This window comes from Neodiprion virginianus, chromosome 4 (genome assembly GCF_021901495.1).
Source record: "Neodiprion virginianus isolate iyNeoVirg1 chromosome 4, iyNeoVirg1.1, whole genome shotgun sequence".
Classification (NCBI taxonomy): Eukaryota; Metazoa; Arthropoda; class Insecta; order Hymenoptera; family Diprionidae; genus Neodiprion; species Neodiprion virginianus.
The window spans coordinates 16,246,759-16,273,473 of NC_060880.1; the positions used below are offsets into that span (position 1 = coordinate 16,246,759).

Consider the following 26,715-nt stretch of genomic DNA (forward strand, 5'->3'; position numbering starts at 1 on the left):
AAGGGTAGGCGGAGGGGAGGGGTAGAAAATTCCTCGCACACCTGTACAACCCCCGGGTATTGATTGTTCTTCCTGCGCTGGCGCCATGACTCGTGGTTGTGAACCCGCCCCCCCCCCACCCCCCTCCGCCCCCTGCCGCTCGGTTTTCCACCCCCTCTGTTCACCCTCCTTTCCCCACTCGTGCCTTCAGCATCCCCCGGAGATTCGAGAGGGCGTGAGCGTCTAGTGCCGCGAATCGCAGATCAGAAGAGAGCGCACGGTCTGTGGATTCCGGCTGTTGTTTTGTTTATGTTTTTTTTTTTTTTTTTATTTCTCTTGTTCGTTCGTCGTCGACATTTAGCCTCGTTTCTAGGTTAATTTTTTATTCACCTTATAATGCATCGCTACCGTGGTTTTATCCGTTTAGCTTATAGCTCATGTATAACGTAGACGTGGGTTTGATATACCTTTGTACGTAGACCAGACACTCGACCTCTCGCGGAACTAACTTGAAACTGAACCACGCTAGGTGGAGCTGCGCACGGCAACGTGCAGCAATTAACGCGCGCGATTCGCCGAGTTCTACTTATTTGCACACTTCGGAGTTTCCTGGTGCGGTAATGCCGCGGTAGAAGTTCTGTCTTTTACGTGCGCACGTGCATACGTGTATTATAGATTGATGTTAAACGTATGTATGTGTGTGTAACACAGGTTGTACCGCTCGCCGAAGGGGAAACTAGAGTAGATTTGGCTGAGGTGGAAATGAAAATTTGAGGGGAAAAAAGCTCGTAAGATTACCGCATGTTAAACGTTTCACGGATTTAAATTATAATATTACTCCTTTCGAACGATGATATGACGCGTTTATATTTTACAGGTACACGTCATACTCATATTTGGCCTCAGGTTAACATTATTATCTTGTATCATGCATCGTGTTTGATATGGCATAATAATTATCGTATATATATGCATAAGTAACGTACAATATATGTGACACATGGAGATGTAAAAAGATTGTGTGCCGTGGGCGTCTTTTGGTTTTCTTTCCTATTTACGCATTCGATATACCCATATATTATTGTTTCGACCGAAGCTGTTTTTTCGGTAAACAATTGAATTTTTCTCTCACAAATACGGTTTTTGGCCGGTAGGTAGAAACATGTGGGCCGGTGATTGAAGGAAATCAAATATTGGCGGGGCTGTGGTTCGATATATATATATGTAATATATGTATATATATATGAGTGTGTATTAGGGTGGTTGTTATTTTGGTCATGTCGGAATTTCTTCACGTTCACCCTCCAAAAATAATCAACGTGCAAAGACATTTTTTTTCTGATAACTCTAACACGCTTCGCCAAGTCGTTGAATTTTTGTATCGAAAAATGCGTGCATTTGAAATATTTTTAAGAAAATTGTTAATCACTTTCAAACTATACATTACAAAACAATTTCCTCCAAACACGTTGTAAGAAATTTAATGCTCTACAAAAATAGATCTCTCGTAAAATTTTCGTAAATCTAATATTTATCATGTTATTAGTGATAAAATGAAGACAATTCTTCGCTGATAACGTGTTAAATATTAGATTTCGGAAAATTTTACAAGAGATCTATTTTGTAGAGCGTTAAATTTTCTACAAAATGGCCACGGGAATTTTTTTATAACAGTTTTGAAAGACTAAAAGTTTTTTTCCATATATGTTGATTACTTTTGGGGGGTGAGCTCGAAGAAATTCTGACATAACCAAAATAAGAACCACCCTAATTTATATATATATATATATATATATATATATATATATATATATATATATATATATATGTGTATATACAGGCATATATATATATATATATATATATATATATGTATATACAGGCATATTTAAAGTTAATTTAATAAGTTCATTTATATATGTATAATTATACGTATCATGAGAACCCCAAGGCTTGCGTATGCAAACACAGAGGAAACAAAGAAACACAAAAACTTTCACGATTCTACAAGAAGAATAACTGTTCCCTCATTTTTCCCTTGTATTTTGTATTTTCATTTAGATCCAATTATTCAATCGACGATGGACAAACATTTATTCGAATTGTACAATATGATAATTTCGTTTACTGGATACAATGTTGTGTTAAATATGTAATAAAAGGGAAGCTGAAAGCAGAGATTATTCAAAATCTAATTGGTACTCCAGTTTTCAAGTTATTCAAATAACATCATTTTTTTGAAATCGAATGATATACAGAAATCGGATCAACCGATCTTCATTATCAATGTCCCAATTGACGCGAATCTTCACTCAGAAACGAATAGATCTTAGATTTGATCGGTGCCCTGGTTTTCGATTTATTCGAATATCAAGGTCAAAAAAAAAATGCAATGACGATATCCCGAGATCGGCTCAGCCGATTTTCATAACTTTGATTTCAATTAATACAACCGTTCTTAACCCATTGTCAGAACTGCCGATTTTTAAGTTTTCAGTTCAATCAGTGCTCCAGTTTTCCGATTACGAGTTTAATAAATTGAAATAAAAAAAATAAGAAAAAAAATCATGACACCAATCATGACACCTTGAGATCGGATGAACCGATTATGTGGTAATTTCGGTCTCAACCGTCGAAGTTCTCCTCATCCCAGAACTGGCAAGTTTTCACATTCAATCGGTGCTCCGGTTTTCGAGTTACTCGAATAACAAAATAAAAAAATACAAAAAACAAAAGTAAAGAAAACAAACCATTCGCATAATTTAATAACGTTTATCGAAATGGAAAGAGATCCGAGCGAAGAGTTCGTGCAATCACTCCTACTTTTTATACAATACTGAGAAAAATTTCATTACGCGTAACCATTTTGCGCTATCGTCGATCCTTTTTTTGCAATTGCAACGCAAAATCAGTTTGTTCGGTTTACTCTGCTTCTTTAGTTAAACAAGGCTTTAACGTCAACTTATCGTTGCACAAGCGTTAAATTTTCGCAACGGTTACGAGAAAATATAGCAACAGTGATCGTAATGAGAACGAATAGTAACGGATACTAGACTTTCCGCTAACAGCTAGAAAACTAATTTTCATTTTCTACCTAGAACTATATTTTTCGATCGTGGTAAAAAATGAAAATAGTCAAGGACTGAGCGGTAACCGGAACCAAAAATTTCTCTCTCGGTAAACAAATTAACGACTTACAGTTGTATTGCGTAAAAACCACAGACGGTGGACGAACAGAATTCCCGGCATACTTAAGGGGGTATTCTAGTGTAGAAATTTGAAAAAATCGATTTTTTTTTTTTTATATTTTCAAAGCTTAACCTTTCAAGAATGTGTCCTTAAAAGGACAAGTCAAAATTTCAATTATTTTCAGAGATATAGCTATTTTAGTGACACGTCTTCAATACTGGCTCGGCTGGAACGAATTTTACTCGAAACTTTAAACGCGTTTTTCTCAAAACTACATTTTTCAAAACGGTTGACATGATTTCTCAAGTTCTATTGAACCGATTTACTTGAAATTTGGTGAGAATCTTCTCAATACATGTCTCTATCGCACGAACCATTATTATAACGAAATAATAATTTTTACAATTTTTAAAAAATTCAGAAACGTCCAAAAAAGTCAAAAAAAACGTATTATTTTTTCGGACAGCCGTCATTTGGCAAAAAAACATTTTTTTTCGACTTTTTTTTAGTTAGTACGATAGCTGCATTTATGTAGATTAATAATCTTTTCTTTTTTTTTTTCTGATTTTGAAAATGCTTGCAATCGTGACAACATTGGCGCGCCATTTTTTTTGTACCCCCCACTTCAACAACTCATAGCACTTTCAATTTTGTATTTTTTGACTTGTTTTTTTTTTTGTAATCGTGAAATAATAATAAACGCCTGATAAAAAAATGGATCGTAAAAATATTTTTTGTTTTTTGTTTATAGCACTTCAAAAAACACCTCAAATTCATGCCTCTACACTAGAATACCCCCTTAATTCGTAGGGGGAAATTGGCAAAAGGATAGAAGATAAAAATGGAAAAGTAAAAAGCGGGGAATCGGCAGGATCGTCGACTCCTCACCTGCTCGGCCCGCGGCTTCGCCTTCTCGTCCTGCTCCTTGGTCAGGTCCTCGACGAGTTCGTGGAGCAGCCGTATGTCTTGGGGGCTGCAAGGGGAGCGCGGATCCCCCGCGACCCCCGCCCCTATCGTGCGGGGCGCCAGATCCGGGTCCGCGTCCCCCGGCCCTGGGGGGCAGACGCGGTCGCCCTCCCCTCCCCCTCCTCGTAGCTCCCGAGATCCCGCCGCTTCTCCCCCCTCCGAAATCCTCCCACCCTTCCTCGTACCACCCCCAACGTCGCGGCCCCCGAAAACCTCGGTCACCTTCTTATCCTCCCTCTCATTATCGTACATTTAGCGCATTCGTAATTTATCATCCACGGATCCGCCGACGGGTCGCCGATTTTTTCAATTATTTTCACCAATGTTGAGCAATTAGTTTCTTTTCTTTGTTTTTTTATTTTTTTTTTTTTTTTTTTTTTTATCGCAATTCAAGTCAGTTCTCGCATCGTTGCTTCTCGACCTGTTTATACGTTTCAATTACATTTTTTACCCAATGTTTTATCAACGTTTCGGTCTTGTCTCTTTTTCTTACAACTTAGAATCGTTTGTTTCACTCCCCATTCAAATTTTTGCCCCCATCTTGTTGAAACTTTTTTTTTTTTTCTTTTTCGGACGGTCTGTTCACTTGTTTCACTAAAATTAACGGTTATATATTATTTTTATTTACTTATATTTTTGTACAAATCGTCTGAGGCATTATTTTATTTTCTCCGATTTCCCTTACACCGATTTCCATTCTTACAAACGGTTCCGATTCAAATACCTGTAATTTACATCCGATTATTACTCGCTTCTTTTTCACTTCAGATTGTAATAACCATGTTCGACGTCGAGGATTTTTGGTTATCCAGCAACGATTTAGTAACTTTATCGCGAAATCCCCTTGAATATTATCTACGGTGAGTGACAGATCATAAAATCATCATACAGAGACTGTGTTATATCATACTTTACGAATTTATTATAACTATTATTATTATTATTATTATTATTGGTATTATTATTATTATTATTATTATTATTATTATTGGTATTATTATTATTATTATTATTATTATTATTATTATTATTATTATTATTATTATTATTATTATTATTATTATTATTATTATTATTATTATTATTATTATTATTATTATTATTATTATTATTATTATTATTATTATTATTATTATTAATGATGTTGTCGTTGCTTATCGAGCCAATAGATTTTTATCGATGGTAAATCTTTGGTAATCTTTAATGCCGATAAACAATTCGAATGCAGTTGTTTTCGCACAGTTTTCTAATATGCATAAATTGATTCAATCGCGTATTCTTAAACAACAGCTACGATGATGATAATAATAATAATAATAATGCCCAGAGCGATCAAACCGTTTCAGACAGATAACAATATTGATTATGGGCCAATTTTTTAGAACGTCTTACATACGGTGCAATTTATCCGTGAAATATCTTCTAATTATTGAACTTTGCGACGGTTGTATGATACCAAGAGAAAAATAAAAAAAAAAAAAAAAAAAATACTTGAATCAAATATGCACGTTATAAAATTCTTGCTCATCTTTCGCTTTACAAAGATATTGAACGCGAGTCCTCGAATTTATTGAAATTGCACAAATCGTATTCGCCTTTCAGAGTTCTTTCATAATTCTTAAAAAAAAAAAAAAAAAAAAAGAGACAAGGCACGATGGGTAAATTGTTATCAATCGTTCCAAAAATCGATGATAATGTGTTTTCGGTGTAAATCCAAGCGATTGGAGAAAAAGAAACGTTGTAGAATAATTGAGTAGAAAAAAAAAAAAAAAAGAAACGCCAAGCCGCGCGACAGTTTCGAGCTTTTAATAATAATAAGGTACAGAGTTGGATTCGCCTCCACCTAATTCGCGAGGCGAAATATATGACGGGAAGACGTGCATGTGTCGTTTGTTAATGTAAGAAGGTGGAAGTGCACGCCGGTGTGTTCTATCGATTCCGCATTACGTTCCCAGCTTTCAGCAGCCAACCTCCGCAAGTCGTTCCGTACTGTCATTCGCAGCCCCGCTCACAGCTTTTTCTACATGTAACGTTTCTCTTTCTCACCCCTAAGAAAGTCCCCGTATTTCACTGTTCGCTGATTTAATTACCGCGTAGATCGCTTCGTCGTTTTTAATCGAGTGATCAAAATCGTTGACTACATTTTTTTTTTTTTTTTTTTATTACCTCCTTTTAAGCCGTTTTTCATTTTCGCTTCTATTTTACTCGCTCGGATTTGTAGTACCTCCGATTTTTTATTCCTTAATTTTTTTTACTCATCGTAGCCGAGTCGTTGTTCTTCGAAAAATTTCGTACTATAATTATATCGTTGACGAAAGGAAAGGATAGCAAAAAAAATAATCCGACTGTTTAACAAACTCACCGATTCGCCTGCCGCATCGAACGATGATTACTTTAACATGTGCAAGAATAATTACCGAATGAGAAAGAAAAATTATCGTTGTTTGATAATGATCGATGAAAATCAATCGATGCGAAATTACCGCAGAGGCTGATCAACGAACGAGCTTTTTCAAAAATAATCCACGAAATGTAATTCACCTATCATGCAGAGAGACTTTCTTTTTTTTTTTTTTTTGCGTTTTAATTTCTCTCCGTGGAATTCAAGTCTCATAGACGTTTTATTATTTACTTATGTCACCCAGATGTTTCGTTAACGAAATTTTTCTCTCCTCACCGTTATTTCCCTCCCTCTTTCTTTCTCATTCTCCAACACATCGATACACGAACAACGGAAAAAAATAATACCATCGTACATAGAACGTTGGGTTATAAAAATATCTCGACCGCAATTGTTGTGTATTTTTTTTTTCTTCATAAATTGCCCAATTATTCGAAGGGTTGTTTTTATAGTTTTTTTTTTTTTCTAGCATTTTCGAAATAGTTGATTTTATCTCTCCTTTTTTTTTCTTCTTCGTCTTCTTAATGTATAAATTGATATTACTCTCTCTCTCTCTCTAATTTTCGCTCAACAAATTCATGACATATTCATCGGACAAAGAGGTACATTCCGCGGTGCATTTTGGCAGTAGGCTATACAAATTTGCGGGCTCGGCGGCGTATGTATATATATATAGATATATAAATATATATATATACACACACGCACACACACACACACACACACACTCTCATACGTGTACAGTTTGTAACACGTTTGTTTCTTCGTCGTGGGTTATACTATAAATAATTATTTATTATTGTTGTTATTATTTCCGTTGGACGGAGGAACGTGAAGCGTATCGTCGTCGTCTGCCGGAAAACGTTGCAACTTAAAATGTGCAAAATTATTTTCATTAATATTATCATCGTAGTCGTAATTATTGTTATTACTATTATTATTATGCATAGTTCGTCGTAAGAATGAAATACCTTTGATTTTATACGTAATCCAATTCCGCGACATGTATTTCTATGAAGAAGTCGAAAGATATTATTATTATTATTATTATTATCATAAATATATCGTTTGCTCCAATTCGTTCGAAACATATAATTAGAGTATTACAATATATTGTCGTATACTCGATGGACGAGAAAAAAAAAACGTTAGCAAACGTACGAAAATTCACAAAAACGCTGCATAAATAAAAATTGTAGTTTCATTGTTATACCGTTATTGCATTATTTTATCATGTCGTCAATACATATATATTTTCTTAATCAATCGATTCCTTCCGGCTGCACATTTATCATTGTTAATTTGTTTGTTCGTTAATTATTTGATGTAAAAGTTTTACAATATCGTTCAATTTTTTATTATGCACGCATATACGTATAGATATATATTTATATATATATATATATACACATGTATGTAAGACATACAAATATAAATATCTATATAAATATATAAATTTATTGTTATTTAGTTTCGAATTGTTTATTATTATTTGGAAATACCGTCGAACGTTACTCGGCCGCGGGTTATTTATTTAAACGTAAGACCCGACGAGGAGCGAATGGAATATCGTGACGAGAGGATGAAAAGAGGCAAGTGAGTCGCCGACGAGACACACTGCGACACTAAACGTCGCGACGCTAGCGCCATCGACAATTTTCTACCAGAACTGAATCCCCACCCCCGCATCCCCTTCTCGAGGCGTCGAACTGCGGTTCATAACATGCCGTGTATACAGGGCGTTCCGTGCCAATCACCCGTTCCGTCCGTTTACCGCGAAGCCACGGTTATTGTTTATTTTTTACCATTTTCATTGGGTTTTTTTTTTTTTTTTTTTTTTTCGTTTTCTTTTAATTTTTTCATCCACACCGCGTGGCAGAATCGATACCCGAACATTTGAGTCGATAATCGGCACTCCGTGGTTTTCGTTACTCAACCGTCTCTGCTTTTTTTTTTTTATCTTTTTTATTTCTTTTCTTTTTGTTTTTTTTCCTCTTCTTATCCATTCTTTGCATTTCGTCTGTTTCCCACCCTTTTTGGCAATGTACCAACGCGGCGTTTGGCAAGCTTACCTCAAGAGTATCGAACAATCGTTTTTTTTTTCTTCCGCACAGCTCGCTATTCCTATTCATTTTTCTGGCACACTTTAGAGTTTTTCATCGTATGCGTAATTCGGTGTGCTGAAAATTTGATAATACCTGCAACGTGCCGAGTGTAAACTAACCAGGGCAAACGGCGATTTGAGAATCATTGAAATTAGATCGACGACGTTGCGTGGAACGCGTGTAACGAGACGCGCGGGAGGTGCGAAAGAAGAAGCCATGAAAGAAAGCGTTTTCTTCTTCCTCTTTCTCTCTCTCTCTTTCTTACTGTCGGTGTCTTTATTTTTCTTTGCGGTTTTTTTCTCTCGTCATTTCTATCCTCTCGTCCTAGAGGATTTGCACTGTCGGATTGTTCGCATTCGTTCGCTTACCGACGGAAATTAATCCCGGATATGCGAACCGACAGTTTGACGGCCGTCACGTCGTTATATTGTAACATGCATTACGTACGTGCAATATATCTACATTGGTTATATCCCGTATCGAATTGAGGCAATCGGATCCAGTCTGTTTCGATGTATCATTACGAGTTAATGTATAGTTTCGGAAATGCTACATTTCTACAATATTCTGTATTATCGAAATGAGATTTCACGATTATTACAAAATATGTAACTCCGCGTCCGTGAAATTGCCGATTTTTGTTTTTTTTTTTTTTCGAATCGAACGACATACTCGTAATATTCTCAAGCTTATACTCGTCGAAAGATGTAAGAAAAACTTTGGAACATTGAAGAAGAGGTTGAAAAAATTTTGAAATCCGATTTGTTGCTCGTTCTTTTAATTATTCGTAATATAATTGTGAAGCTATCGATCGGATTTTATACACATATGCATTTGTATGATGTATACAAATAAAAAAAAAAAAAAAATGAACGCAATTTTCGTTACATCCGAGAAACTAGGCTAAGGCATCGTTATTGAGGATAAAATGTTAATTCGATGGGGTTTGTAATTTCTGGAATTCGGAAACGCGATTCCTGCTTTCATTCCTATACATAGCTCGACTATAAGAAGGATTAATATAGGGACATCGGAATGTTTGCTACTAACCTGAGCGACCTTTTCCCCCATGTTAGGCGTGTGCATTGCTCCCTGGAAGAATTTCGCCGAGCCGTTATCTTGAAGGGAGAACTGTAACGAGATATAATTACGTGGGTCAATAAAAAGTGGATAGCGATAACGCGCTTAATAAGAATAAGGAATCTGATCGCGTGATGATATTTATTATACCAACCTACAATAATTCGATAATTTATAATCGCTTTTACGACAATTGCATGCATACCTAATATCATACAAGCTATTATACGTATATTTGGGGTGGTAAATTATTACATTTTTTATATTTATTTACCTTGTGCTTGATAGAATCAGGTCCCATTTGACTTAGCGAAGGGGACTTCCGGTCCCTCGAAGTCCGCCATTTTTGAAGATCGCTTTCCGAGGCTACGCCGGGAAATATCTTGGAGTGTTTTGTGGCTGGAAAATATTCATACATAATACAGGTGGATAAATGAAAACAAGTATTAACAAACGATTCGCAGAAACGAGCGAAAGACGCAATAAAAAAATTTAACACGTGTAAATGAAACTTGAGATTTTTTCTCTTCTCTGTGTAAAATCTGCGCATTATGTTTTTCTTTTTTTTTTCTATTCAAGTATGTATAAAAAGTCAGTTTTCTAATTGTTTATATATAATCATTCGATAATTCAGACTCATTTTGAATTTCAATTAGCTCTAAATTATCGTATCAACGATTTTTCGATATTTCATTGTTAACGAATTTCATCGAACAGATACAGTAAAAATTGGAGAAATTTCTTTCAATAAGGATCGTAAAATATTCTTCGTCTTTATAGTTCTTTCATAGCTCTAATTTTATTCTACTTTTATCATATCAAATTGAGCATGAATTATACGTATAGATTTATTATAGGTACAATCTAGAAGCACTATAACTGCGAGTGAAATTGTATATAGTTGATACATAACGCAGGTCAATTGTATGTAATATAATAAATCGGCACTAGAAGCTCTAAACCTGTGAAAAGAATTTTTGAAACGGTAATAACGAGAGGAAAAAAAGAAAAATCAGATTGAAAAAGAAAAACGCAAAATAAAGTAAATCAATGAGAGGAGAAACGTGTCACGAACAGTATATAACGTCACTCGATATACTCTCGTCTATATATTAATAATTCAGCCACTACTAATTACATGATGTTGTATTAGATATTTGACAATACATAATCGATACACAATGTATGATAATAATAACAGTAATATAGGCATTGTAATAATAGTGATAATAACAGTATCAGCGAGGTTGATGATTTGTACAATGATCAGTGCGATTTGAAGTCGATTCGTAATAATTTCATCCCATTCGTCAAATATATGGAAATTTTCAAACTTCGTCACTTCCATGGGTATATAATTTACGGTTCCGTTATTATATACCTACCAGCTCGTTTCTTTAACAATTATATAAAAATATTGCATACTCCTCGTCTCTTAATTTTCATCGTCGAATTGTCGATTTGTTGCAGGATTCACTGTTTTATTATTCACGCCTTTTTACGGAACATCGTAATTGATACTTTGCCCTCGTTTCTCTCTGTGTTTTTATTACCAATATATTCATTCGAATTACTGCATTTTTCCATAATCGCTAATTGCATAATTATAACTTTAACACGACTCGGGTTAAAATTGACGAAACTAGATACTTTTTTTTACATTCTTATCTTTTTTTTCGGACATTTGAATGGTAGGTATGCAGAATAGTACCGTCAATATGTAATCAAGCACGCGGAGAGTAAAATATTGGAATTATAGTGGACCGTGCGAGGAATACGTCGACATCGTTTAAACGGAAAAAGAATATAATACGTATGTATATTAGATACGTATGTATATGCGGACATCCCCGCGGTTCCAGCATCTGTATCCATCTCTCTCTCTCCGTTTCTCTCTTGATCGTGACAATAAATATGTCACGGCGTAATATAAAAGTGATAAAAGTGAGGAAGGTAGGAAGGAATGCAGAATTATAGCGTAACATGCCGCCGCCGGGTTGAGGAACCGTGATTTGTCGTTGATGGTATAGTATAGTAATATGAATTTGAAAAGAAAAATTCATTCTTAACGTACTATAGCGTAATATAGGTGCGGCCAAAAACGCATCAACTACTGTGCTCTTTGAAAATTCATGTATAAGTATAAGGTATCTGCATTATCGTTGATACATTATGCTGCGGGGCTAACGGGTGTGAGTGTAAGTAGAGAGTATGAGAAAAAAAGAACGCAAAAAAATCATCGCAAATTGTTACGTAAAGATTCAGGCAAAAAGCCAGCACTGCACTTTGTCTATCTCTCTAACGTTTTCCGTAACGCTAACGTTATAAATTACTACTTGGCGTATTTTTTTCCCCGTCAATTTTTTCACCCGCTCTACGTTGTAGCGGGAAAGGAGACGATTCCAACGACACCCGACACGACGCCAGTCCGATAACTCATCATCGAGTTATCGTGTCCCGAATTAAAACAACGGCCATTGTTCGGCCGACCGTCGAGCGCTAGCAGACGATTTTTGACATCGAGGGCGGATATTTCAGCAGCGGCTTGACGGAACGACGAGTTGTTTGGTGTCGTTGGAATCGGCTAGATCCCCTCTACAGGCTCGACGTAACGGCGTAACGAATTTCCGTTGAAAAATATCTGAAACTGGTGAAAAAATAGGTTGCATAAAGTTTCACATCTCTGCACAATATTCAAAACGCGTTCGCTCAGTAGCGCGAATATCACGGCGATCGATTCGAACGGGGAAAACTGCGTGTCTGTTCAACGAGCGTGTGAGTGTGTCAGACCAAAGTGAAAGTGGTAACGAAACGGCCATAAAAGCTTGTGGTGTGGCGTGTCGTACGCGTGTCCGTGAGTGTATAAATATCGTTTGAAAAATATGTACACACACAGAGAAACGCGCACGCGTACTCAGGAACGGTTGCATTCACAGATAAATACTGGAATCTCAAAGCTTTCGGGTCGCGTATTCAATAATATCGTGTATACAAGAATCGAGGTATGTAAGCTATGAAAGCGATTTGTCAGGCTTGATTGGCTAATAAATTATACATAGTTGTATACTATAAAAATAAGAATTGATCGTTTTGTTAGTCAGGACTGCAGCGTCAAGCTCGGTGTATAACAGTGGTAGCTTATCATTATTATACATCATTATGACGATAATAACAGCAATGATAATGATGATAATAATGATCGAAATTAATAATAGTATAAATCGGTCAGTATATAAACGTTATGCAATACTTCGAGTTGTATATATTTTATATACGTATAACAAATATATACGAGCTCGTGTTTTTTTTTTCCTTCAAAGCTTTACCTTCGGCCAAGTTATCGAGGGTCGCCGGTCGTCGTTCGAGGGCCACGTTCTCGCTCCCTCGACCCGTTACTAAAATATTATATTCAACACCTCATTTTTCACTCAGAAAATTCATTTTCAAGTAATTGATTTTCAATTTTTAATCTAAAATAATAAATACGATAACAAAACACTGTACCATTGATTCTTTACACTCGCCATTTCTTTCGCCGTTGTTGTTGTTGTTGTTCTTTTTTTTTTTTTTCCTTTTTTTTCAAATACTCTAAACTTTCGTCCTCCCTTTTGTTTCGTCACTTCCATGAGTGTATCATTTCTTAATTAATGACCAACCGTATCATCCTTTCCTTACCGCCTTATCTCCCAAGAGAAAAAAACGCGCGTGTATTTTATTTAAGTATATTTATTAGATATTTCTACAACGCGTACGATGGCTTGAGACGAAATACGGTCGAGGAAAGAAGGGAAAAATCGGCCTGAGGGAGGGGAAGGGGATGAAATCGGAATTTGGGGGATTCGATTTAATGCGATGAACAAGTATGTATCGTACTTGTGTCACGCCGATTAACGTAGAGTTAGGTGATCTTTCGGCGAGGCATACTTACAAACGCTGCAGGTCAGACTCCGGCATGGCGCTCTTCCGGCTTCCGGTTTTACCATCCTTCGTGATATGGCGTCGAGACTTGCCGCGTGGGAAACGCTCCTCGACGGGCCTTCCGCGGCTCCGGATGACGAGTTTCCCGTGTCGTCCCACATCCCGGACTTCTGGGATACCTGGCGGAGAAATTGGAGTTTTGTGTCGATTAAAAAAAACGCCGAATCACGCCGATTCGAAGGGGGTGGAAAAGTAGAACGGCGACGTAATGGAAGGATCACCGTTATCGATTTTACAAAGACGCGAAAAATCAATTTGTAGAATTTCAAAACGTGGAAGGGTGAAATTTTACGAGCATCCGAAGTGTAGAATCCTCAGGCAGCTGATGTTAGAACCACATGTCTGTATTTAATCTGGCGATTCTACATTTCCGCGTTCCACGCTTTTACTCCAATTTTTATACTCTTACATAGCACCAAATTTGTTCCGACGATTCTACTGTCTGGCGTTCTACATTTTTGTTCCAACGATTGTGATTTTCTGTGTTTCTACATTTGTTTTAAAGATTTTACACACCGGTATTATACACTTTTACTTGAATTTCTGTAAGCTTCTACACTCTCCGTTTTGGCATTCTGTATTTTCATCGCTATAAACTTCAACTTTTCTATATTCTACATCGACTCTCCGCATTTAAAAATTTCAAGTATCAGATTTTCACGATTTTTATACATTCGATATGGCTAAATTTTCTTGTATGACGATTCTACTTTTTGGGTGAGGTCAAAAAAGATGCAAAAGAAATATCAGAAAACAGAAGGATAGTGATATCAATACTTCAACGACGCGAAAATCTTTTCCACTTTAGAATATTAAAACGCGAAAAATTCGAAACGACGTAGAAATGTCTCGGTACAAAAAGCATCAAACACAGTAGAATTTTCGGCAAGAACAAGTATACCGTCATCCAATGTCTTTTCGAACGCGTTTCTCCACTTTTGAATTTCTATTTCATCCCTTTCCATTTTGTGAAATTCTAAAAAAACAGTCCTTCGATTATTTGAAAACTCGACACCGCACCGCCACCGTTCCCTTTTCTCTGACACTTCTACCTTTCATAATCGACACGCACGGACGAACAAATTTAAACTCACGTCGCTGACGCCCTCGGGACTCGCTATTGGCGCCGTTCCGGTTCCGGTTCCGGTTCCACCGGTCCTTCCGTACCCCCCGTGAGTGACCGACGTCGTCCCCGTCGTAGGTGTCGGCGTTGTGACGATCGTCGCCGTGTTTCCGCACCCGTTTCCCGATCCTCCGCCGCCTCCTTGCGCCTGATGCTGATGCGGGTGATGATGCAGGACCGCCGAAGGCGGCGGTGTTCCCGTTCTCGCTCCCGGACCCCCCCAAGAGTCCATCATAGTCGGCGAGCCGCGCGTCAGGGGACTAAAAAAAGATTTCGATCAACCCGAGCTTGCAATATAAATTGCGGGTCAGTGGCTAAATTACAATTTGTAATTAATCGTGACATTTGAGTGCAGCTCTCTCGAGGACAAAGTACGAACGTACGTATACAGCAGCGCTAAAAAGTATTTTGACAAAGATAGTAAGTGAGTTAATTACGTGCAAGTGTAGACTACAAAGATCAATAATATTATTTGTTGAATGACATTCGATGTTCTACATGATTGTTCAAAATTAACTTTCGATTGCTCGAAAATAAAGTGAAAATGAAGAAAATTAAGAAAAACGATTGGACAAAGTAACTACGAATTTCATACTATCAAAGTACTTTTGAGCGCTACTGTGTGTAATTTGTATTTTAGGCGCCCCGAATCGCTGAATGTAATTAGAAAATGCAATTTATCCCCGTACGTCTCAAAATTACGATCATAATTTGGAATTGTGATTTTTAGGGAAAATTGCAGATATAAATTTTCATTGTAATTTATAATCTGAAATTGTAATTTGTAATTTTTACTTTGCGATATGCATGATTTGTGATTTTTAATCTGTAAATTGAAACAGATTAATTACAACATGCACCAATCGTTGAACCGTGCAGATTATCAATATTACAAATGTCAAAAGAAAATGTCCGAGATACAGTTGTTTTAAATCAATGATGGAATCACCGGTTTGACAAGTTTTGAGGGTTTTTAAAAGTCCGTCTACTTGGTGACAGTAGAAAAATTGAAAAACTATAAATTTTCATCTAAATATATCGGTAATCAATAATTTGAGACGAGTTACAGTGTCGAGAAGTTTTTTGCTGGTGTCAAATTCGTACAAATTTATACTTGACCAATTTCAACAAATAATTATATTTTCAACGAATATTTTCTAATCAGATCAGATCAACGAATATTTTGATCACGAAGCATTAATCTCTTGTACCTATACGAAAGCTCTGCATCGATTCTTCCTACATTACTTTTTTGGCCATGTGAAAAGTTGAATAAAAAATGAAGTTCAGGTGATTAATTGTATAAGATAGGTACGTGCATAGAATCAATTCGCAAAACGAATCAGCTTCTTTTCTTCCTCTAACCCAAAAACAAGAAGCAGAATCATATTGTTTCGAGAAAAAATTTATCAACGATGCGCAAATCCGTTAAGAATTGAAAAAAAATTTCTGTTGTTTTTTCGCATTCCTTCGAGCTAATTAAGCCTAATTAAATTAACACCCCGATCTGAAAAATTGTTCAGTCACGTCGTTAATTTCGCAACCATTTTGTACGGAGATTGTTTTTTTTTTTTTTTTTGTTTGCAAACAATAACATGCGCCCGATGCATCCTCAAGGTATAATCGACGCTTCGTCCTTAAGTACTCGCAGTCGCCTCGAATCCATTCGAGTTAGGTTAGGTTAGACGTCAAGTCCTCGTCTGTAGATATTAAGCACGTTCCACATGCCGCGAGCCGATCTAACGGGGACAATAGAGAGAGATCCGGGTCTAAATATCTAGGCGCCGGTGTAACACGTGTCTATAGACGTATCGCCCGGTCGAGTTGAATGCGCAGAGGGTATACACATACTTATGCATGCATGTATTAACCGCGGACCTACAACCTACGGCTGTCCTCGGTCTAGATTTTACGACGATGAAGTTTTTTTCCCCCATCCCCCCGTGCAGCCTTCCCCTGCACTGCATGCACCAGAGTAAATTCCGGATTGCCATGCACCCTGAGGATTCCAATCGCCCTAAACAATCAGGCATACATATACATTTATACATGTACGTGTAGGCATGGAAAATGAAGAAAAACGTAATCGAAACGGTACCGCTTTGAAGGCATGCAACCGCGAGCAATGTAGCCCCCGAGTATTCCGTGAAACTGACCGTTCGACGCCACGGGATAGGCAACCGGAGGTGCATTCCGGTAACGCTGGAATACGAGATGCAGGTCGGGTTGCCTGTCCGACAGGCGTCGAGCGGCAAGTTTCACCGAAAACTCCCGGCATGTAACGGAATAAATTCATTCCATTTCACCCCGTCATTCTTATCGGTTGTATTCTTCTTTTTCTCGTCATCGTTATCGCTCCTCGTAAGAAAGAATATCGATATCGGCTGCAGGGGAGATTTGGGGTAACGACGAGTGCGTGTTATAGCGAATCGGGATCAAGGTCAGGAACAAGGTCGCCGAGGGGGTGGAGAACCGAGCAACCAACCAACCCTCCTCTCCTCTGCCCTGCTGCAGGCAAACACAATTCAGTATAATTTATCACGACTCCGCTCGTATATACGTGTAAAGTATACCCGTATCCGTGTATTCGCCTGTGCAGATGTATCGTTAGATAGGGAATCGATGATCGTTACAATCGTGCAAAGTGTACACACGCTGTGTGTAAATTTTGCATTCGTACGTGTGTAAAATACACATCGGATCGAATCGCTGAATCCAAGTATAAGGTGTAATAAGATTATCACAGCCGCGTGGTGTTTTATTACATACATACATTCGCACAGGAAAGAATTAGTCTTCTGGAGTACTTTGCTTGTACTTTTTTGTCCACGATTTATCTTCGATTGTTTCGTTTCGCTTCCTTTTCGTTCCTACACGCTTCCGCGTAAAATTTTTCACGAAATTCAATAACAAATAATATTCGACCGATACGAAATTTGACTTGTCGATTTGATTCTGGTTAAAAAAAAAATCTAATTAAAACCCAAAGAAAAAAAAAAAAAAACCACTGCCGTAGTTTTTTTTTTTTTTACCGATTCTACGGTCACTTCACCGAAGTTTTGTCGCTCGTTGTTCTAATACTGCCACTACTACTGATAATAACAATAATAAACATAATCACAACAACAAAAATAATAAAAATAATATAAATAATGCGAACAATTACATGTCGTCGTCGTTTCGTCGAATAAAAATGAAAGTTTCGAGTGTAATTATCCATGTATAATACGGGTGTAACAACAGGCATCATGGGAGAAAATGAAACGGGGGTTCGGGGGTGGAAATGCGTTGGTTGTGAAATAATCAATAGTTGGGGTAAAGAGCTGCAGAGCGCGGAGGTCAGGCTCGCGCCAGTGGAGTGTGTCAGTGTTGGGTCAGACTGGCTGCCAGTCTCTCTCTCTCTCTCTTTCTTTCTCTTTCTCTCTCTTTCTCTCTCTCTCTCTCCCTCTTTCTCTTTCTCTCTCTTTCTACTCCCAGCTTTCCCGTTGTCTGCCCAGGGATCGATAAACTCCGTGCCGCCACACCAACCCCACATACATCTTTTATACACATGTGTAATTATACATTTATTTTTCACTTAAGTTTGCTGTTTTTTGTTTAATTATTAATTTTCCTCTTCATTCTTTTAGGCGTCGAAGCGTTTTTTTTTGCGGCCATTCCAATTCTTTATTTAAGCATTATTTAGTTGTAACGTGCGTAGTATAGTAGAATTGTTACATCGACGAGGAGAATTTTCGTCTTTGAATATTCAATCCCGATTTTCTTGCATACGCGGGGTTAATATTATACTGTACGTGGTTGGAAAAAAAAAACAAAAAAAAAAAACGTCCCAGCAGGTTGACTAAAAGTTTTTGGTTGATTTAACCTACTTTTCAATGGATCGGTAAGCGAAAGAAAGTGAATGTTACAAATTAAGTGTTGTTACGGACACTTAAATGTTCAAATTCCAAAAACGTGTGTCATGTTCATCAATTATATGCGTATAGATATGTGTCGGTGATACCTAAACCTAGTTCCAGAGCGATGAGCAAGGATTTTTGGTTTTTTGGAATACATCCAAGATCGGCCCCCGCGGGCAACACGTGTTTAATCGCTGACATCGGACGACTTTTGCCGCAAGCTGCGGAAAGTTCAACCTTACGTTACGATACGTATCAGGTACCCATACTCGTATACAATACAATAATTCACCTATGTGAAACATTGTACGGGTCCGTCCATCCATCGATATATCGAACCGGTTACGCGAGCCTTGTGGTTTCTTGTAAAGTATTTTTTTCGCTCTTGGTCCTCTCCGTTCCGTCGCGTCTGCGTTTGTGTGTGGGCGCGTTTCTCGAATCGTTACTTTTCACGAAAAGCTTGCATTGACTCACTAACTTCTGCTCGTTTTTCTCCACACACGCCTATAATATGTACACAAATATACTTGTATATGAGGCATTCCGCGCCAGCTCAGTAAACGGTTGACCGTAACATTTTTTAATTTCACCAAGGATTTTGCCTGCGTCAGTACGATCCTTGAAAATGTTCCAAAAACAAAAAATTGCAATTTTTTTAAACACTCGCCTTTGCCCCGTCATTCTTTAAACCCGTCTCAGAAACACCCAAATTGATTTTTATGAAATAGGGGAAAAAAACTAAAAATCGTTTGATTTCCGAAATGAAAAATTTTCACGCAAGTTTTTTTTTTTTTTTTTTAACAATTTTTTCCCGTGTTTTTAATTGTATTTTCTATTTTCATACCTGTTAAAGGTTCAATATAATACACACCGCATCTCCGATTTGATTACTGATTTGTTTTATTGCTCCTCTGGTTTTGAAACACACTTAAGATTTTTTTTTTTTTCAAAATTTCGTAACTAATTTTTAACAGGTATGAAAATAGAAAAAACGATTCAACAAAACAGAAAAAAAAATGATGAAACAAACCCAGAGGTCACACTTTGAATCTTGCATGAAAATGTTTCATTTCGAAGACGAAACTTTATTTTTCATGTTTCACAAAAATTAATACGGGTGTTTTTGAGATGGGTTTAAAAAAAAAAATCACGGCGTAAAGATGAGTGATTAAAAGAGTGGAAATTTTTCAGGTGTCGTACTAGCGCAGGAAAAATCCTTGGTGAAATTAAACAATGTCACGGTCAACCGTTTACCGAGTCGGCTTGGAACGCACCATATATATATATATGTACATTAGGATACATATACAATGTGTATATAATAGAGCCTGCTGCACGAACACAGCACGCAAATTATCCTATAATGTCGTACACTGTCGGTACTTACACGTAAGTATGTACATTATACTAACGTGTGCGTACATTTTTTTTTTTTTAGTTTTTCAACCCTAGCAAACGTGTTTCGTTTTTTTTTTTCGCTTTTTTTTCTATATTTTGCCACGTTTCTTTTCTTCCGTTGTAAATTTTTTTTTTTTCCTTCTCTTTCTCTCGCTCGCTCTATTAACAATTGGCTCTTTCTCACAACTAGGTACCGACGTCGCCATGTTTGCAAAAACTATAGTAATAATAACGACTGTAATGCAGATCGGGTTGTTGGTGTTTTTTTTTTATTCCTCGCTTTTTTCGCCTACTAATTCTCCAGTCAAAACACATCAACAGAAACGGAGCGTATATAAGGAGCTGTGCGGACAGATTTTTTTATTTTTTATTTCGACGTGTAACATATTATTGCTCGGTGTGTGGCATTTTGTGGGACTAATTTCGTAAATGCGACGGAAATGTGCAACCGGAAGTAGGAAGAAACGCGACAATGTACAATTTGATTCTTCTGTGCGGCCTATATGGTTGACGTTTGTGCTGCTAGACTAGTAAATAAGCATGAAAGGTAGCGCTTTTTAAGTATGAATCCGGAAACTTGATCCAAGGGTTATTTGATGTACGCCGAATCGAACTGTGATAATAATTTTATTTATATATTTATACATGTGATAATCTCCCCCGATACCATTAAAAAAAAAACGGTAAAAACCGTTTAATTCGGAACCTGACAACTTTATCAAAAAATATGTCAAACAAAAGTTGTTGGGGACAAAAAAAAAAAAACAAAAACAAACTATATTTCATGTTTATTTTCGTATCTTCAAGAATCAGGGAGAAATAAAAATGAAAAAAAAAACCATTTTCAACGGGGGCCGAAAACCTCAAAGTTTCAAATAATTAAAAAAATATTAAATTCATACATATATCGGGTTTTTTGTTACACGTATACGGCTATAGTAAGAGATAATCTACAACGTTATAGAGAAATTTTTTATTTTTAATTATTTTATAACTTATCGAAGAATTACGACTGAATATTGACAAAATTACTGCTTGCGGATCTCTGTTAGAAGAAGTATGCAGCGTTTTAGGGAGCACGCCGAAGACGAACATTTTCGTAACGTTTGAGAAAACAGAGCAAAATAGAGAAAAGACGCATTTCCGTGCAGCTTTTTTAAACACCTTGTGAAATAATCGCTTCAATCAGTACCCGACTCCAATATTTTCAAGAAAATTTTCCCCGTTACCGAGGTTAGAATGCTTACGCGTCATCATTGTCGACTACTGTGAGATTCGCGATTTTATGTTTCTCTGCGTTTTTGTCTTCTTCTCGATATTCCGCGCCGCGTTATTTTAAAAGTAAAATATTTTAGCACATCGGCGCGCGATGGTTGAAGAAAAAAAAAAAATAAAAATAAAAAGAAAAGACGAGAAAAGAAAATGGTACTTTAGTGAAATTGGATATATTTTGTTAAATTTTTTTTTTTTTTTTTTCCCAATTTTCACTATCACTCCTTCACAATACACGCTCAACGCTTGAAAAACAGTCTCAACGAAAAAATCGCATCGATCCACGTATACGATTACCTCTCACCCCTACAACTATTTTCGACTTCCTTTATTATACAGGTGTAAATAATTCAGAAAAATCACGTTCGTCGTATTGTCAGGAATTAAGGAACGGACGAGAAAGCCCCAAAGAACCCCTGTAAAAATCCCATAACATGCGATCGACCTACCCGCAGCCATTCTCATGGCATTGCAACGATACGTCCGACGGTTTTGCGGGGGATGAAAAAATTTCTTACGTTAGGTTGAAAAAGGGTCCCTTGATAATGTTTTTCAAACTCTTTTTGTAACCTGTTTTCTTTATCGACAGTTTCATTTAAACTCGGTTATATTATTACGTTATATAAATAACATTAATTTTAATGAGGGTGAATAATTTTTTTCTGGAATATAATTGTTATTGTTATTATTATGATTACTACTTCCGGTGTCTTGTATTGCGACGATTGGAATTATTCCGAAAAGTTTTTGCCGACCTTCGTTAGTGAAGGTTTTGTTCTCGTTGTTGTTGTTATATTTTCAATTTTCACGAAAAGGAAAATTAAAAACATAATAAACCGGCATTATTTGTATACCCACCTGGTTACGTGTACATTCCTATACGGAAATCGGCATAACTTGAATAGCCTAGAATTTATAGCGTTGATATGTTGAAACATTTTGCGATCAACATTGATTCATCACCGGGTCGATTGATTGATTTATTGATTAGTTCGTTTATTCGTTCGTTGATTTATTCGTTTATTTACTCTCGCTAATTATACATGTGTATAGATGACTTTTTAAGAGAGAGTCGGAATGGGAATGAATTTACTGCAGCAGCAGCAGCAGCTCGAACAGCTGCTTCTGCTTCTGAAGGCGCGGTATCGGATTCATAAAACCAATTCCTCAATGTCGCAAACATATTTTTTTCCATCCCCCATACAGGTATACACAGCAAAGATCGGATCGTATATCACTCGCAGCTGTATTCGATGCAGCTCGTGTCCACATACATTATATATACATACATACATATATATATATACACATGTATGTATGTATAACTTGTATAATAATCTACCATATGTATGCCTCTGCATAGACTTGTTTACCCAGATTCCTCATCTACATGGACATTAGGTATATAACATTATACCTTGTGCAATAAATTCGTGAATATAAATTGTACAAAACATGATGTTGCGTTATGTAACGCATCAAGTTGGTATTTACCGCGTACACTTCTCTAATTGTAATATACATTGAAGGGAAGAAAAATAGGCAAGTTCGAAAAGAAAAAAAAACACTGCTCTTTTTTTTTTTTTACTTTTTGTTCAAGAAAAACGAATAGAGAAAGAGAGAGAGAAAACAAAGTTTCTTCCATGTGTTCGGTTCCCTGATCGTTAAATAGATGGTAAAAATGTATTTTTGAACACCGATTTGTTCGGAGGATTTATTTCCTAGACACTCGTCACTGTTAGCTTGAATATCAGTCGGTGATAAGTGATGATTTTTTGTCAGGGAAAGTCGGGGAAAAAATTCGTTGAATTTTCTCCGACTATCATTCAGTGACCGTCACGAATTTTTCTACGTTTCAATGTAAACAATTTTCCCTTCAATCATAGTCTAAAAATCGCACATCCCTCCGCAGCGCGCAGTATACGTATATATATTCATATAAATTTATGATCGAAAACGGGTGTAACGGTTCGATACTTGTTTAAAAAAAAAAAAAAAAAAAAAAAAAAAACGAAATTTGAAATTAAGAATATAATAATAATACGAAGAATTCGCGCAGCAGGGAAAATTTGATAATCGTACGGTAACAAAAGCAGACAACTACTCACCAATTTTCCGAGGCCTCCTCGTCGAGGGCGTGAGAGTCGGCGAGTCTCCTCGGTTGAAGCGTGGCCGATGTTCTTTGGCGTCCGAGAACCCGGGGCGGTCCGACGACTCCGGTCCTCGATAATCCGGCCCGGAACGATGCTCGCGCCCTGTCGACTGCTCCCGTCACCCATCATTGCATTCGATTATTAGTACAACAAAAGTTAGTAGGTAGAACAGAAATCTATCTACAGCCCGGCCGCTTTTAGTTAGTCGGTTATTTTATTATAACGCGTATGCTAGAATACCGAATACGCAAGGTTCGGAAAAGGGCCCTTTTTTTTTTTTTTTTACATTTCGCTTTGTTATTTCCGCCGAGATTTTTGTAATTCTTAACACTGAAATATAGATCGCGCGAAATAGCTGACTGGACTGAAAAAACATTTTTTACTAATACCTCGAGGACGTTGAAATTTCGGAAAAGACTGTTTTCGGGAATTTCGAAATTTAGACATCATTAAATTCTTCGTTGGCCAAGCAAAAGCTTGACGGAACAAAAGTTTTTGCCATACCTGAGATACGTGTGGTTTTTTTTTTTTTTTTTTTAGTACCTGCGCGAGATTTGTTTTTCAGTCGAAATATTTTTAAAAACCAATAAACGTCGCGTTGTAAGGATTTTCCTGAGGTCTTGAAAAAAAAAAAAAAAAAAAAATTCAACAATAATAATTTGATGAGGCGGTATTTACTATCGGCTCAGATTTCTCCGAGTTCGCGTGAACTCTTGTTCGCTGTAAAGCAAGAAGAGAAACAGAGAGCGGTGAAATATTTTAATATTTGAAAGTTGAAAAAATTAGTTCTTAAGAATTTCAACATAGATTTTATTTTCGGTACTAAAAAAATCGCACGCGTCTCAGGTTTTACGAAAACTTTTGTTTCGTCGTACTAAACATAGTCGCCGAAGGATTTAAAGATATCTCAATTTCAAAATTACCGAAAATAGCCTTTTCCGAAGTTTCAATGTCGTCGAGACTGCGGTAAAAAAATTTTGTCAACCCAGGCCTTTTGCGTAAACTAGTTTTTAGTGAAAAAGATCAAGAATCTCAGAGAAGAGTGAATTCTAAAAAAAAGGCCCTGTTCTGAATCACCCTAAGGTATATATTTTGTTGCTTTTTCCATGTCTTTACGGTTTTTTTTTTTAATCGGTTTTTGCAACGATTCTTGATTAGCAAAAACGTGTTTCTTCTTCTCGTTTTTTTCTGTCCAAATATACATACGTACATATGTAAGTATACAGAGTGATTATTTAACAGCCGAACTGTCCGTCGTCTGCTACGATGTCATGCGCATGCGCTGAAAATCCGAGAGCAGTTGTTTGCCAGGGCGGCCAAACGTCGTGAACGTAACCTCAAAGATTTTGACAGTTGTCGCTAGTAGTTGTGCTCAACATCGACGGCTGTTAAAATTTTTGAGGTTACGTAAATCGCGGTGAAATGTCATCTGAGTTAATGACGTTTGGTCACCCTGGGAAACTACTACTCTACAATTTTAGAGCATGCGCATTAAAATGCAGTAGACGACGAATCATGCAGTCGTTAGAAATTCATTCCGTATACAAATCACCGTTATTGAAATAATAATCTACGTTATGTCAAAAAAAAAAAACTGGTGTTTTTTTCTTTCAATTATCCTTTTCCTTCTTTTCCTGCTCTTTGGCGGGTAATATTATTAACGAACGTTAAATGTAAGCCAATCATTGATTTGAAATTGGCAATAAGTGAAGGTAAAACGAATCGATGAAAAAAAAAAAAAAAAAACGAAACATTTTTATTTCCGATTATCTTCAGGCTCGATTTCAGATTATTAGTTATAAACAATTAGCGGGAGAAAAATGAAAAGACAAACAGATCTTTTTTGCTACAGGTATAACAATATACAAGTTGTACGTTGAAGAGAAGAATATAAATAGGTATATAAGGGAAAAGATTAATGAGAGGAAAAAACGATGATGATGATGATGATGATGATGATAATAATAATAATAATAACAAGGGGACTCACATCGAGTAACGAGGCGATTGTTGGCGTGACTTGGCAGCGGAATGGCGGGTGGTTGAGACGGCTGAGCTGAGAGGTCCTCGAAGTTTATTATTTGCAGACAGATATCGTCTACCTCGCTCCTTATCAAGGCAATCACCTCGCTGCAGAGGAACTTTGTTCCTGTTGAATTTTCGTCAAATTAATAACGTAACACACCTTTATCAAGTAATCGACGATAATTATAAATTGCACGAAAATATTGCTTCATCACTGGCAGAATTGAAATCGTAGGCGTGAGCTAAAAAAAAAAAAAAAAAAAAAAGGAATCTAGAAGTGTAGAAAATAACGACAACGTTATGGTAATAATAATAATAATAATAATAATAATAATGAAAAAATCAATGTTTATATTTATAGTAATAGTACAGATTGAATTTTGAAAAATGAAAATTTCAGTTTCAAATTGAAAGAATGAAAAATGATAAAAAAAAAAAAAAAACTTTGCTCTTTGAATCCCGACGAAAAGACAACTTTCGCGAAATGTTTGAGAGTTGCAAACAAAAAAAAAAAACATTTCTTTTCGAGTCGTTTTTGCTGTCACTTTCAATTCGAATACGATGTATGCGTACATACATATGTGTAGGCGATCGTATTATTTTCAAGTTGCATTTTTCTTTCCCTTTTTCTCATTTATCTTTTCGACAGCACTCGACCTCGACCTCCGACTAAATGCGAGCGGCGAAACCTCGGAGAAAAAGAAGGAAAGAAAAAAGGAAGGGTCGAATCGCTTGGAAATAAGCCGCGGCGATAAAGCTCGTGCAGCAGCTGCAAAAGTTCCGATATCAAGATTCCGATACGCGATTATGATAGGCAACTCGGGTCGGTATACAGTTATATTTTTCACCGTACCCTTACACAGCGTGTTGTAATATCGCCTTCGGACGTTGTTTTTATTGCTGTTTTTTTTTTTTTTTTTATTTTTATTTTATTTTATTTTCTTCCCTCGGCCCGACTAGACTCTATAATTATTCTGCAATACTCAATCTTTGTACTTTGTTCTTTATTCTTCGCTGTATACTTGACGATAGTTCAGCTCGAAATTGTTGAAACTAACTTTTTGGCGTGCTTATTCGAAGGTTGAATGTCATTTTTTTTTTCTTCTCTTTTTCCTTGCCTTGTACCCGCTTATAATTACAGCTGTAG

At 36.7% G+C, this 26,715-nt stretch overlaps 1 protein-coding gene across 2 annotated transcripts in view; it reads right to left on the reverse strand.

Moving 5' to 3' along the window:
* Nucleotides 1-26,715, reverse strand: part of LOC124304040 (potassium voltage-gated channel subfamily H member 2-like) — an 83,596-nt gene that overhangs the window by 39,727 nt on the left and 17,154 nt on the right. Inside the window, exons 3-9 of one of the 2 annotated variants that reach the window (XM_046761979.1) lie at nucleotides 25,534-25,692; nucleotides 23,499-23,652; nucleotides 14,793-15,081; nucleotides 13,649-13,817; nucleotides 13,047-13,115; nucleotides 9,995-10,119; nucleotides 9,691-9,771 (exon numbers count right to left, since the gene is read on the reverse strand). In XM_046761979.1, coding sequence (XP_046617935.1) covers nucleotides 9,691-9,771; nucleotides 9,995-10,119; nucleotides 13,047-13,115; nucleotides 13,649-13,817; nucleotides 14,793-15,081; nucleotides 23,499-23,652; nucleotides 25,534-25,692 — 1,046 coding nt within the window. The remainder of the gene's footprint in view (nucleotides 1-9,690; nucleotides 9,772-9,994; nucleotides 10,120-13,046; nucleotides 13,116-13,648; nucleotides 13,818-14,792; nucleotides 15,082-23,498; nucleotides 23,653-25,533; nucleotides 25,693-26,715) is intronic. The other variant, XM_046761980.1, reaches the window with a different exon arrangement.